The 13,099-nt window shown below is 35.9% G+C and overlaps 1 protein-coding gene and 1 non-coding gene across 3 annotated transcripts in view; one reads left to right on the forward strand and one right to left on the reverse strand.

Annotated features, from left to right (window-relative positions):
• TBC1D19 (TBC1 domain family member 19) overlaps positions 1-13,099 on the reverse strand; it is a 154,394-nt gene that overhangs the window by 75,201 nt on the left and 66,094 nt on the right. For both annotated transcript variants that reach the window (XM_065877598.1, XM_065877599.1), the window contains 3 exons: positions 12,105-12,168; positions 10,889-10,935; positions 6,876-6,986 (listed from right to left, as the gene is read on the reverse strand). In XM_065877598.1, the coding sequence (XP_065733670.1) occupies positions 6,876-6,986; positions 10,889-10,935; positions 12,105-12,168 (222 nt within the window). The remainder of the gene's footprint in view (positions 1-6,875; positions 6,987-10,888; positions 10,936-12,104; positions 12,169-13,099) is intronic.
• On the forward strand, positions 11,613-11,728 carry LOC136123986 (U5 spliceosomal RNA). Its single transcript, XR_010655937.1, has one exon. It is a non-coding gene; the product is annotated as a U5 spliceosomal RNA (small nuclear RNA).

The following is a 13,099-nucleotide window of genomic DNA, read 5'->3' on the forward strand; positions in this document are numbered from 1 at the left end:
GATCCCAGCAGGCTTCCTGGCTTGAGTGGGTGGGGCAAACGCCCTCCTCTCCTCTCCTCTTCTGCTCTTCGGGTCTGGGAGGGCCCCTCCCGCCTGCCTCTCCTGATCTCCCCAGCCTCCCTCTTATGCCCCCAAAGACCAATGTGGCCGAGGCGGGTGGCGGGGGGCCGTGGAGGGCAGGAAACAGGCCTGGGAATTCAGCAGGCTCCCTGTGCTGATCCTCTGCCCTCCAAGGCTACCTCCAGGCTGCGTGGGACCCTTTTGATATGGGTAAGTCTAACCCTAACACTGTGAACTAGGTTTGAGGGCCATCTATTGAGGCATCATATGAGACTCACTGAGTCTCACTAAATTCAGTATTCACACAGACAGACCAGGGTTACAGATAAACCATGCATCATCAGGTCAGAATCACTATCACCAGTTTACATCGTTCAGGAAACATGGGGACAACTATCCCTCATGCCTGCAGACATTAGGTATAGTTACAATTTTTTAAAAAGTTGCCACAGGCTTTTGGTTCTCCAATAGCTAAGAATGAATCCACACCAGCTCCAGGTCCCCTCAGACAGACAGAGGCATAATTAGCCCCACTTATGCACATGCCAAACATTTTCATACATTATCCTTTCCCTGTTTCTTTATCTAGCAAACTCCTTCAAACTATTTCAAATGGCAGTACCTCTGAGAAGACCTCCCCCACCTCTAGGAAAAGAATCTGCCACTTCCTCTTCTGTACAGCCATATCACTTTGTATAAACTGCTACTAATAGGGCTTCTAACATCTTTTAAAAATAACTTCTTAAAAATTATTTTTTAATGAAAGTTGTAGTAGTAATGTTTAATAGTTATATACTGCTTACTACTTTCCAAGGACCATCTATATGCTTTATATTTATATATAAGTTTCCTAGGGTTGCCAGTGGTACAAAAAGTACCACTAACTGGTTAGCTTTAAACAACAGAAACTCATTCTCACGGTTCTGGAGGCTAGAAGTCCAAAATCAAGATATTAACATGCTCTCCCTGAAGGCTCTAGGGGAGAATCTGTTCCATGCCTTTCTCTTAGCTTCTGGTATTGCTGGCAATCTCTGGTGTTCCTTGGCTTATAGATGCAACACTCCAGTCTCTGCCTGTCATATGACATTCTCCTTGTGTGTCTCTCTCTTCTGTGTCTCTTCTCCTCTTCTTATAAGGACACCAGTCATATTGGATTTTGGGCCTACCCTACTCCAGTAAGACATCATCTTAATTTCAGTGCATCTGCAAAGGCCCTATTTGCAAATGAGGTCACATTTACAGGTACTGGATGTCAAGATTCAACATATCTTTTGGGGGGGACACAATTCAACTCATAACTTATATCTTAACTTACTGATCTGCACAACACTTCTATGAGATACTATTGTCCAGGGCTTCCCTGGTGGCACAGTGGTTAAGAACCCACCTGCCAATGCAGAGGACATGGGTTTGAGCCCTGGTCTGGAAGATCCCACATGCCACAGGGCAACTAAGGCCATGCGCCACACTACTGAGCCTGTGCTCTAGAGCCTGCAAGACACAACTACTGAAGCCTGCGCACCTAGAGCCCGTGCTCCGCAACAAGAGAAGCCACCTCAATGAGAAGCCTGCGCACCGCAACGAAGAGTAGCCCCTGCTCGCCACAACTAGAGAAAGTCCGCGCTCAGCAACAAGGATCCAATGCAGCCAAAAAAAATAAAAATACATACATTTATTTTTAAAAAAAGATACTATTGTCCGTATATTAAATAAGAAAACTAAAGCTCAAGGTTAAGAAAAACTTGCCCAAGGTCACACAGCCAGTGAGTGGCAGAGCAAGAATTTAAACCCAGGTTAGTTGGCTTCAGAATCTAATCACCTAACCACCACACTATACTATCTTTACAGGCAATAAACAGAAGTCAAATCAGCTAAAAGACTTAACAACAACAACAAAACAGCAGTTCCCTATTTATGCACTCCTCCCCAACACACACATACACAACACACACACACACACACACACACACACACACACGCAATCATAATTAGCCCACTATTCAGGAACAACCACTTTCAGCTTTTTTTTTTTTTTTTTTTTTTGCGGTATGCGGGCCTCTCACTGTTGTGGCCTCTCCCATTGCAGAACACAGGCTCCGGACGTGCAGGCTCAGCGGCCATGGCTCACGGGCCCAGCTGCTCTGTGGCACGTGGGATCTTCCCGGACCAGGGCACGAACCCGTGTCCCCTGCATCGGCAGGCGGACTCTCAACCACTGCACCACCAGGGAAGCCCAATTTCAGCTTCTTTTTCTGGTATTTACACCCATATTTCAAGTAACAAGTATATATTGTTATTTTTAATTTATCAGTTTCAAATATCTACTGATTTTTTATGATAAATGAGGATTTTTAGCTCATGTACATTCTCTTTTCCTCCCTCCATCATTCCATTATAAGTATACATCAATTCTTGATTAAATCCATATTAAGAGTTTACAATATTACTACTATTTAAAAATTATTCACTGCTGAGGCAAGGAGTATGCTATAAATATGTTTCCTTTCCTAAAATATGTATTTTTTTCATACAGTCCATAATTAAACCATTTTTTCACTTATGCAATTTTCTGTAATCACTTACCTCTTCCTCTACCCTTTAACAACTCTGAAAAGACCCTCCACAATACAATTTTGCATGTGGTTAAACCTGTCAGATCATCTTTACTTTTGGTGTTTTTCTTGCAGGCACTCATCCTGGAACCCTCCAACCTCCTGCTCCAAACTGGAATCGCTCTGCTCTGGTCCTGTTGCACAAACTTTGTCCTGGAACCTCTCTTCACTGTCATTTTGGAAATTGTTCTTCTCTTAGGTTGGAATCCCATTCCCTGGATCCTCTGTTTTGCTCTTTTTGTTTTTGATCTTGTTTTGGAGCATTTCTGCCAATAGCTCCCTTAATAAGAGTAAATATTTGAGATCACATACATCTGAAAATGTCTACTTCAAATTCTCATTTGATTGACTGTTGGTTACATACAGAATTCTAGGCTTGAATTCATTCAGATTTTTAAAGGCTTTACTTAAAAATCTTCTGGCTTCCAGTCTTCCTGCTGAGCGGTCAGATGCTGGAAACTTTATATATACTCTGTTTTTCTTCCATAAAAAGTTTTTAGTCTTCTCCTATTCAGGTGCTTTGGGTCTTTTTTCATTCACAGCATTGGGTACTGGGTGGGCCTTTTCACAATGAAGATTCCTGTCTTTCCGTTCTTAAAATTTTTAATAATTCCTTTACCTCTGTTTTCTCTTTCTAGGACTCCTATTGGTCAGATGTTAGCCCTTCTGGATCGATCCTCTAATTTAAAAAAAATACCTTTTCCTTTTTATTTTTCATCTCTTTGGCTTTTTTGCTTTTGCTCTGTTTTCTGACAGACATTTCCTGGGCTTTCTACTGATTTTTTTTTTTTTTTTTTGGCATACCATATTTTTGAGTCCTATAAGCTCTTTTTTCATTTTCTAATGTTTTGTTTTGTTGTTTTAATGAAATTCTATTCTTGTTTAATGAGTAATATCTTCTCTCTGAGAATATTAATGTTTGCTTTACATCTTCTATTGGGGAGAAATGGTTAACAACAGGCTAACCTTTTTGTCCATGTGAAGATAACCTTGGGTTCACCTTCTCTCAGCACTGTTGACCTGAAAATGTACTGGATCACACAAAAAAACTGTGGAGAGGAAAGCCAGCTATATTACTAAGCAATATAATTTACTGAAAAAATATGACCCTTGACTGGTAAATTATATCTGAAATGGAGGACTGTAAGTGGACTATAAAAATATAATGGAAAACACAGGCCTTAGCTACCTGGTGTGCCTCTTGAGAGGACTTGGAAGCTATGGTCATGTGCATTATAAGAAATAGTTCCTATCACATATGAGACTTTCCTATGCTGTGCCTATGTAGCCTTGGCACTTCAAATTGCATGCACTCCTTGTGGGGCTAGGAAGTAGCATCTGGTTGGCTGCAAGGACTTCCAACAAAGATCTACGTGATATACTGACACGTGTGATATCATCTACGTGATATACTGACATATTTCTGTCCCGTATCATTTTGCAAATCTAAATGAACCTCGCACCAGGTTTTGGCCTATTGTATCTTGTGAATGTAGATGTAAATTCAAGCCTGAAATAACTATTGGTGGTCATAATAAGCACTCATTCCCTAAATTGGCTATTTCTTCTTCTTCTTTTTTTGTTTGTTTATTTGTTTAAGTTTTGACCTATGCCTTTAAAATTGGAAGATTTCAAGTATCTGGAGATCCTAGGCTGGTCAGTTACATTTAGGGTTGAGGCAATTAATGACTGACTGGAAGCTCTGTCTGCAAGAACTGGGCAGAGTGTGGTGGACTTCACTGTGAAGCAATTATAGCCAGCCAGCTATTTTTCTTTTCTTTTTTTCCCTGCCCCCGGTAAGGGTTCTCCAAATCTCTGTTAGCCTTTTCTCTGGCATTCTAAAGTTGGTGGAGGGTGAAGAAGGAGAGACTGGGCAGGCATAGTGGTAGTGGTAGGGGACAAGGGTATTAGTTCACGATTCGGTCAACTTTCACTTAATTCCTCTGTTTTCAATACCGTGCCTCATTCCTGTTCAGCTCTATGTCTGAGGTCACTGAGTTTATACCCTTTCTGATTCTGTTTCTGTAGTGATTAACACACCTCTGGTCTTCTGTGAGGGAGGAGGAGTCACCGGAATATGCAGGATGATTAGAGTCCAGAGGTCTTAACCCTTCCTGATACAGACTTTTACACAATCTCCACTTTCAGCCCTATGTCTCCTCAGAGACTCTATAACATGTGGTATCTCCAATTCTTGATCCTTTCCAAAGTTCAAGGGAGAAAAATCATCTGGCTTTTTGTATCAGTCAGAGTCCCGTCAAGAAATAGAAACCATACCAGAAATGTGAACAGGGAAAAACAGAATTAGCAAATGCAGAAAGGAACTATGACTTCTAAGCAGGAGGGCGAACCAAGAAGGAACTAAGAACTCAGGAAAGGGTCCCCCAGTGCCCTCAAGACTGAGATTCAGACTTTTAAGGAGAGGGTATGCCTGCCACAGGAATGTGCAGACCAGAGGTGAAGAAAAGCCTTGCCAGAGAGTACAGACTGGAGCTGGTTGACTGAGGGCTGCCAAGGTGAGTGCTACTGGGTCTTCTGTTTGCTGATCTGCTGGCTTCTGTACATGGAAAGCCCCTTTCTCCTGCTATTGTCTTGCAATGTCTCTCCAGAATCCTCTATTGACAAAGCCTAACATCAAGCAAGTTTGCAAAAAAGAAATGTTTATAAGGTCCAGCTCCAGTATAATAAAACAGAGCAAAAAAGGCAGATTTGCAAAACTACAATGAAGTATCATTTCACACTGGTCAGAATGGTCATCATCAAAAAGTCTATAAATAATAAATGTTGGAGAGGGTGTGGAGAAAAGGGAACCCTCCTACACTGTTGGTAGGAATGTAAATTGGTACACCTGTTGTGGAAAACAGTATGGAGGTTCCTTAAAAAACTAAGAATAGAGTTACCATATGATCTAGCAATCCCACTCCTGGGCATATATCAGGAAAAGACAAAAACTCTAATTTGAAAATATATTTGCATTCCAATGTTCATAGCAGCACTATTTATAATAGTCAAGATATGGAAGCAATCTAAGTGACCATCAACAGATGAATATATAAAGAAGATATGGTGTATATATATATATATATATATATATATATATATATAAAATGGAATATTGCTTACCATAAAAAAGAATGAAATATTACCATTTGCAGCAATATAGATGGATCTAGAGATTATCATACTAAGTGAAGTAAGCCAAAGACAAATATTATATGATATCACTTATACGTGGGATCTAAAAAAATAATACAAATGAATTTATTTACAAAACAGAAACAGACTCACAGACATAGAAAACAAACTTATGGTTACCAAAGGGGGATAAATTAGGAGTATGGGATTAACAGATATACACTACTATATATAAAATAGATAAACAACAAGGATTTACCCTATAGCACAGGGAACTATATTCAATATCTTGTAATAACCTATAATGGAAAAAAATCTGAAAAAGAATATGTGTGTGTGTATAACTGAGTCACTTTGCTGTACCCCTGAAACTAATACAATATTGTAAATCAACTATACTTCAATCTTTAAAAAAGGTAGATTTGGAGCTGAAAGAGTTACAAGTTGTTTCTTACTTTCACCAAAGACAGTATTTACATTTCTGCGCTCCTTATCGTTTTGGGGTAATTAACAAAAGAAGGAGTGATGGTAATTTCTTAACTCCTTTATCAGGAAATCTTCCCACCTTTCTATAATTACTCTATTTTTAAACTAACGACCTTATCAAATTGTGACAGTCTCCAGAGCAAAGACAGCCTTTAACTCATCTTATGTTCTTTTATCTCCCTCAGTGTCTCACCATGTCATGAGCTTAATAAAGGTTGGGTGAATTAAATGAAATGTACATTCTTTAAAAAAAATTTTTATAAAATTCATAATTTGTTTCAATCAGTTTTACAGCCATACATGAGGCAAATTCCAACAAGCTGTCTTATAAATCTATGCTGTTTATTAAAATAAGAAATAAGCAAAAGCATTTATAGGTCAAGGAAAGCTCATCTTTAATCCTACTAGCAAAGCAACTCACTCTTTATACAACATACTTACAATAAAAAAGAAACTTTTCATTTTATTCATTTATTTAATGAGCAGATTGTCCTACTGCTTTAGATATATGCTGCACTAAAATAAATTTCTAATAGTTGCCCTCTAAAATATGTTAATTTATTTTTAAATGCCTATACTTACCAATTCAGGGATGTCTTTTACTTTGAGAGGAACTTGGATTAAACCCAAATGAGTCCTGAAACTATGAGAATCACCATTTTCATAATTTGGGTTGCGAAGATTAATTAAAACCTTTAAAAACAAATCCAACATAATTGGTTAGTTTCTTTATTGACTATTTACACTTACAAAATTGGTAGTAATAACCTTAGTATATATCACAAGATTAAAAACTATCTGGGTTATGCATATACTTTAATTACATTCTGAAAACTAAAATTGTATTAAAATGTTAAAATACTATAAATATGTTTTTAATTTAATATTCCAACAGATGATCTACCATATAAAATGAAAAAATTAAAAATTTAGTTAGAAAGAAAAACTTTCTGATGGTAAAAAGAATTGTTTGATTATATTTTACCAGGGAAAATGACAGAAAAATTTAAATTGCTTGATTGTAATATTTGCCAGGAAAAATTTTAGAACCAACTCTAACTCTTTTAAAAAACAGATACTGACAAGGTTTATAGAAAGACAGTGAATAACATCATAAGGTTTTGCCAATAAACCAAACCCAAAGGGAAAAAAAATTTTTCAGAGGCCAAGCTAACAAGAAAGATGGATTTATATATTTTTCAAAATTAACTAGATTAAAAAAAAACTTAGATATTTGCACAGCCTTTACTCTAGGAATCTCACTTCTATCAGTATGATTATGGAAATAATTAAAGCTGTTTGCAGAGACAGTGCAGAAAAAAACATCAAGGCAGTACTGTTCTCTTATAAAACAGAAAAACATGAGACAATATAAATATTCCATTAGAGGAAATTACCTAAATAAATTATGTTTAATTTGTACAAAATACAGTGTAATATGCCTCAATTAATATCACAATATGTTTATTAAATTAAAAAGTTACAGTATAGTAGTATTTATTGCTGTAGGATGGCATTATGAGTAATTTCTGTTTTAAATTTTCTTCTTACATATATTTTCTTATTTTTCTAACAACACACATTTTGGGGAGAGAATAATAATAATTTCAAAAATATTTAAAAATTGAAACTGTTGAGGGAAAGAAACCACCAAGAATCCAAGGAAGGAGATTATAATGACAGAAACACTATCATATCTGAAGAAGGCATTCATAAACTGATAACTAATGGCTGATAAAATGGAATATGCTATAAGGCCAAAAGAGTTTCCTAAAATTGCAAACACTAAATTGAAACTAAAAATATCAAAGATATTTGTTTAAAAAAAAAGAAAAAAGAAGATTTAGCAAAGAATCAACAGTGTTAAATACAGACTAATATAGAATAACACAATTTTAGTCTAATTACACAAATAAGGCATCATACTTGTATGGGAAACTCAAAAACACAGAATTGAAAAGAAAAAGAAACTATGAATATGTAGGCAATAGAAAAGAGAAAATATTAGAAAAGCAGAAACTATAACTAAGGAAATGATTATAGAAAATTTGCTTGAGTTAAAGAAGAATCTCAGCATGACTAATAAAAGGATCAATTCAGCAACAGTCCTGAAGGCCACAGAACACTATGATTATTAAGGAGAAAACAGTTAAAGACAACCATAAAAAAATTACATGAAATTTAAGTGCTAGAAAAGGAAAGCGTTTGGGAGAAATCTTTAATAAGCTAAGAGAAATAATGCTAGCACCATAAAGGCAGTTTCAAACCAAAGTAATTTTTCTTTAAAGTTAAAAAGATACTGCTTACAATTCTAAAAGGCCTGAAATAATTTCTAACAATGTTCTATGCTGGCAAACTGGTATCAGAGACAACAGGTTCAGAAAAGAAAAAATAAATAAAATGTGAAAGATTTGATCATTCGTTTACTCATTCACTCAACACGCTTACTGAGCCATGATGTGCTAAGCACTGTTCAACCTGTTGGAGAGAGAACAGTTAAAGATAGGATCAGCTTGCAGCTGCAACTGGTTTATGGTAGCTCTACCTTATCTTCAGGGTTACCTGGACATCTAGTAGCAACCCTTGGCCAAGATGGGGTAAAATGCACTAACTAGTCATTTATAATGTGCTATTTAATGTCCCCTGGAGGAACTCCATATCAGTTTATTTACATTGTTTATTGAAAATGTACAGATTGCTGGTTTACATCTGAATTACCAGTGGGGTATAAAAGACCCCTCAGAAAACTTGTGCCTTGACTCCCAAGACCGAAGTATCTTGCATGTACCTTGGAGATTCATAACCCAAAGATAAAGTGCATCCTGTGCAACTGAGAAAGGGGCCGCGGAGATGTGTCTGGAAATTCCCATCTCTTTGTATTTGCATGTATTTTCTTTCTCTTGCTGAAAGAAAGCCTTATGTGGGTGTATCCTTGTGGGTGAAGTCTTGTTGAGCCTTTCCAATTATCTGACTTGACTCTGTAATTGTTGCAGCAGAGAACAAAACTTCCGTCTAATAGGATAAGGCAGGCAATAAGCCAAATAGAAAAATAGTATGTTATATGATGCTAAATGCTATGGAGAAAAACAAAGTAGGAAAGGGCTATAAGGAGTTCCAACCAGGGGAGCCAGGGAAAAGTTTGCTGAGAAGGCAACATTTTTTTGTGTGTGTATGTGTTTGAATTTTTTCCATGAATATTTTTTTAATTGAAATAAAAAATAATTGAAATATAGTTGACGTACAATATTATGTTAGTTTCAGGTGTACTACAAAGTGATTTGACATTTGCATACATTGTGAAATGATCACCACAATAACTCTAGTAACCATCTGTACCCATATTATACCCATATAATACCCAATATTATTGACCATATTCTTTATGTTGAGAATGTGACATTTAAGCAAAGACATAAGGAGTGAGGGGAATGTACACACAAGTATATGGGGGAAAAGCACTACAGGCAGAGAAAAGAAGGAGCAAAAGGCCCTCACAAATGGGCTGAAGCCAAGGTAAAGCAAGGAGGCTAAAATAGCTGGAGTAGAACAAATCAGGAGAAAAAGTAATAGGAGATGAACTCAGAGAGGTGGTGGGGTAACAGACCAAGCAGGATATTTTAGGCCACTGTCATGACTGGTTTTTAAGTAGAAGGAGATAGGAAGCACCTGGATACCAGAAGAGTGGCTTCTTCAGAATTGTACTTACAAGTCTTCCTCTAGAAACTCTGCTAAGAACAAAGGACAGATTCTAGGCGGGCAGCTTAGAAGCAGAAAGAGCAATTAAGAGGCTACTGAAATAGTCCAGACAAGAGATGGCTGCTTGGACCAGTGAAATAGGAATGATCCTAGTAAGAAGTGGATGGATTCTGGATATACTTCAAAGTAAAGCTGAAAGGATTTGCTGATGGATTACATGTAAGGTACAAGAAAAAAAGTGTAATCAAAGAGAGGTGAATTAAAATAACTAGTGAGTTGTAACTGCCTACTGAAGAGTTCCACTTGAATGCTCAATATGCCTCTCAAACTTAATTAAGCTCATCATCTTCACTAATGGACCTGTTTCTCCTCCTGTATTCTCTATCTCAAGGGCAAGTTACCTCTGCCCAATTACCCAATCTAGACACTTAAAGGTTATCTTTGTTTTTTTTTTTTTTTCCTCATGCTCCTTAGATCTAATCAGTTCCCAAATCTTCCTTAAAATCTCTCAAGTCTGTTGAATTCTTTCCATTTTGAATGCTGTTCTCTTAGTTCAGACCTTTATCATGCCTTGCCTGAACTACTAGAACAGGAAGGAAATAAAAAAGGAAACAATTCACTGAGCAACTATATGTGCCAGGAAGCAGGCTACATGATTTACAGTCACTATTTTTTAATCAAATCTTCCTGATTTGCTTCCCTCTAATTTTTCCACACTCCAATGTATTTTCCAAGAGCAATTTCCAAATATAATATAATCATGTTATTCCACCATTTCAGTGGCTCTGGGGCTTTTTACATGGTGATTCCTCTGCCTGGAGATATTTTTATACCATCATTTCTTTTGCATTTTTACCTCATTAATATATATACATATATATTTAGCCAATAGAACCTACCTCGAGAAAATCCTTAGGTGCATAAACAGGCCTGAAAAGGCTTAAATCTAGAATTAATAAGATAGATTAAAACAAAATTTCAATTATAACATAAAAATTCTTATTAATAATAAATTTTAATGATTCTTTCATATGTTGCTATGCAGCTAGATTAATTCAAACATTTGCAGAATATCAGTTATTTGTCATACATTGTGTTAAGTATTGGGCCAATAAAAATAAAAAGGTAGTCCCTTCCCTTGACAGCCTAGATGACATACTCTAGAAGAAATAAAGAGTCCCCCCTTTGATAAATTTGTAATAGATTATTTGTAGTTGAATTGAAAAACAATGTCAGTATAATATGAAAGTTCTATATGAGAATAGAGAATTCTATATGAGAATTCTCAAAGTACTTAGAATACAAACAATGCATTCTTAGTGAATTCCTGTAGTTGTATTGAACTGTTCTCCCTTTTGAACTTCTATAACACACTGCTCCCTTTATTATGGCACAATTTCTTGCCCAGTACCCACCCCCCTCAACTTTCTTTTAAGAAGGAGTGGTGAGGAATTATGTACATGTCTACCTAAACAATTTTATATATGTATCTGTTTATCATAGTAAATGTTAGAGTTCTCACTCATTATATGTTTATAAAATTGATTGACTCAATTTTAAACATTAAAATGAACCAAAATACATTCTTAAAAACATTTTAGAAGTATTAAAACTGTTCCACATATACCCTGGTTTCTCTTCAGATCAAATAAATCTCTTGCCTTTTACTAAAGATTTTCGTGGAGAGAAACAAATCTGAGTGTTTAATAAATTTTTTGAGGCCTTGCTTTGGTAGGGCTAGTAAAAAAAACCCAAACTTTTCCACATTTAATCCATCTTTAACATCTCAATGTAATTAAAGTTTGAAAAAGATTTGTCTATGAAATCCACTGAATGATTTAATTTACCCTTTTATAAAAATGTTTTCAAATGCTGCTTTAAAAAAAGATAACTGATTTAAATATCCTCAAAATAATGGAGAACACTGACCAAAGTTAGGAATTTTAAACTGCAAAGTAGAAGTTTAAGCAAAAAAAATCAGATGATAGTAAATTAGTGGAGAGGGAAAGTTGCTGTCTTTCCAAAAAAATTGTTAATATTGTTATTTTGGATTCACAATTAAGAAGGCAATTTTTTTTTCCCACTACCACATTTTGAAAAGAGTTTTACATATACCTGGCTCATCAGTTCCCATTTCATTCCATTTATTGAGAAGTTCTTTCTGTTCTCCAACTGGCCTCTAAAAAAGGTAATTTTAAAATTGGTTTTGTTTTGTGAAGTTAAGCAATGAAGATGAAAAATAAGAATCAATACCTTATCTAAAAGCTTAAATAAGCTACCATAACACAAGAAAAAATAATTTCATTACATATGGTTAGCTTCTTAGGGAATTACACTTAAATTACATTATTTAACTATTACATTATACAGTAGTCTCAGTGGCTCAGTTACAATGTGGTGCTAATGAGTCCAAGAATAGAAGGTAAATGATCTGTGCTGGCTAGTAAATTTCACAAAGAAAAACTGCTCCTCAGCCACATACTACATCTCTTACCCCATCCAGCAATCTGAGAAATGCATTGCAAGGGGGACTGGCCAAGAGAGTGTGACTGTGAATCAGTAGCACCATCTTCCTATATGAAAGACAATATATTATACAATACTACATATTTAGACAGTTTTTCATATAAACTTATCTTTTTTTTTACACCATCCTTCTGGTGCCTTCAGTGACTTGTGCTTGGATATTATCCAAAGTACATTCACTATATCCTGTCCAACAGCAGGAAATAAATAGCAGGTTTGGAGAATGAAGTGAAGAGAAACGTTCTCTCCTACTCATGAGCAGCTATAAAGAATCCAGAATATTTCTCAAGTGGCTTTTCTCTCCTTTTTCACCTCTCCCCTCTCAAAGCCCAGAGTGACAGATAAATGTTGAGTATTAGATCTAAATAGTTCTGCAGAGATGACAAATCATTCAAGTAAGGAGACTAAAGGTAATTAAAACCTTTAAAGTGTATTTATAAGACAAATCTCCAAATCACCTATACTGCAGAGTCTATATTTATTCTCAAGATATAGGTTTATTACAAAAAGCACTACGGCATACATAATAGAAACCTATATAAACTACATCCACATAATTGGCCTTTAACAGATTTTTGTTTCAA

The sequence above is a fragment of the Phocoena phocoena genome, chromosome 5 (genome assembly GCF_963924675.1).
Source record: "Phocoena phocoena chromosome 5, mPhoPho1.1, whole genome shotgun sequence".
NCBI classification, from domain to species: domain Eukaryota; kingdom Metazoa; phylum Chordata; class Mammalia; order Artiodactyla; family Phocoenidae; genus Phocoena; species Phocoena phocoena.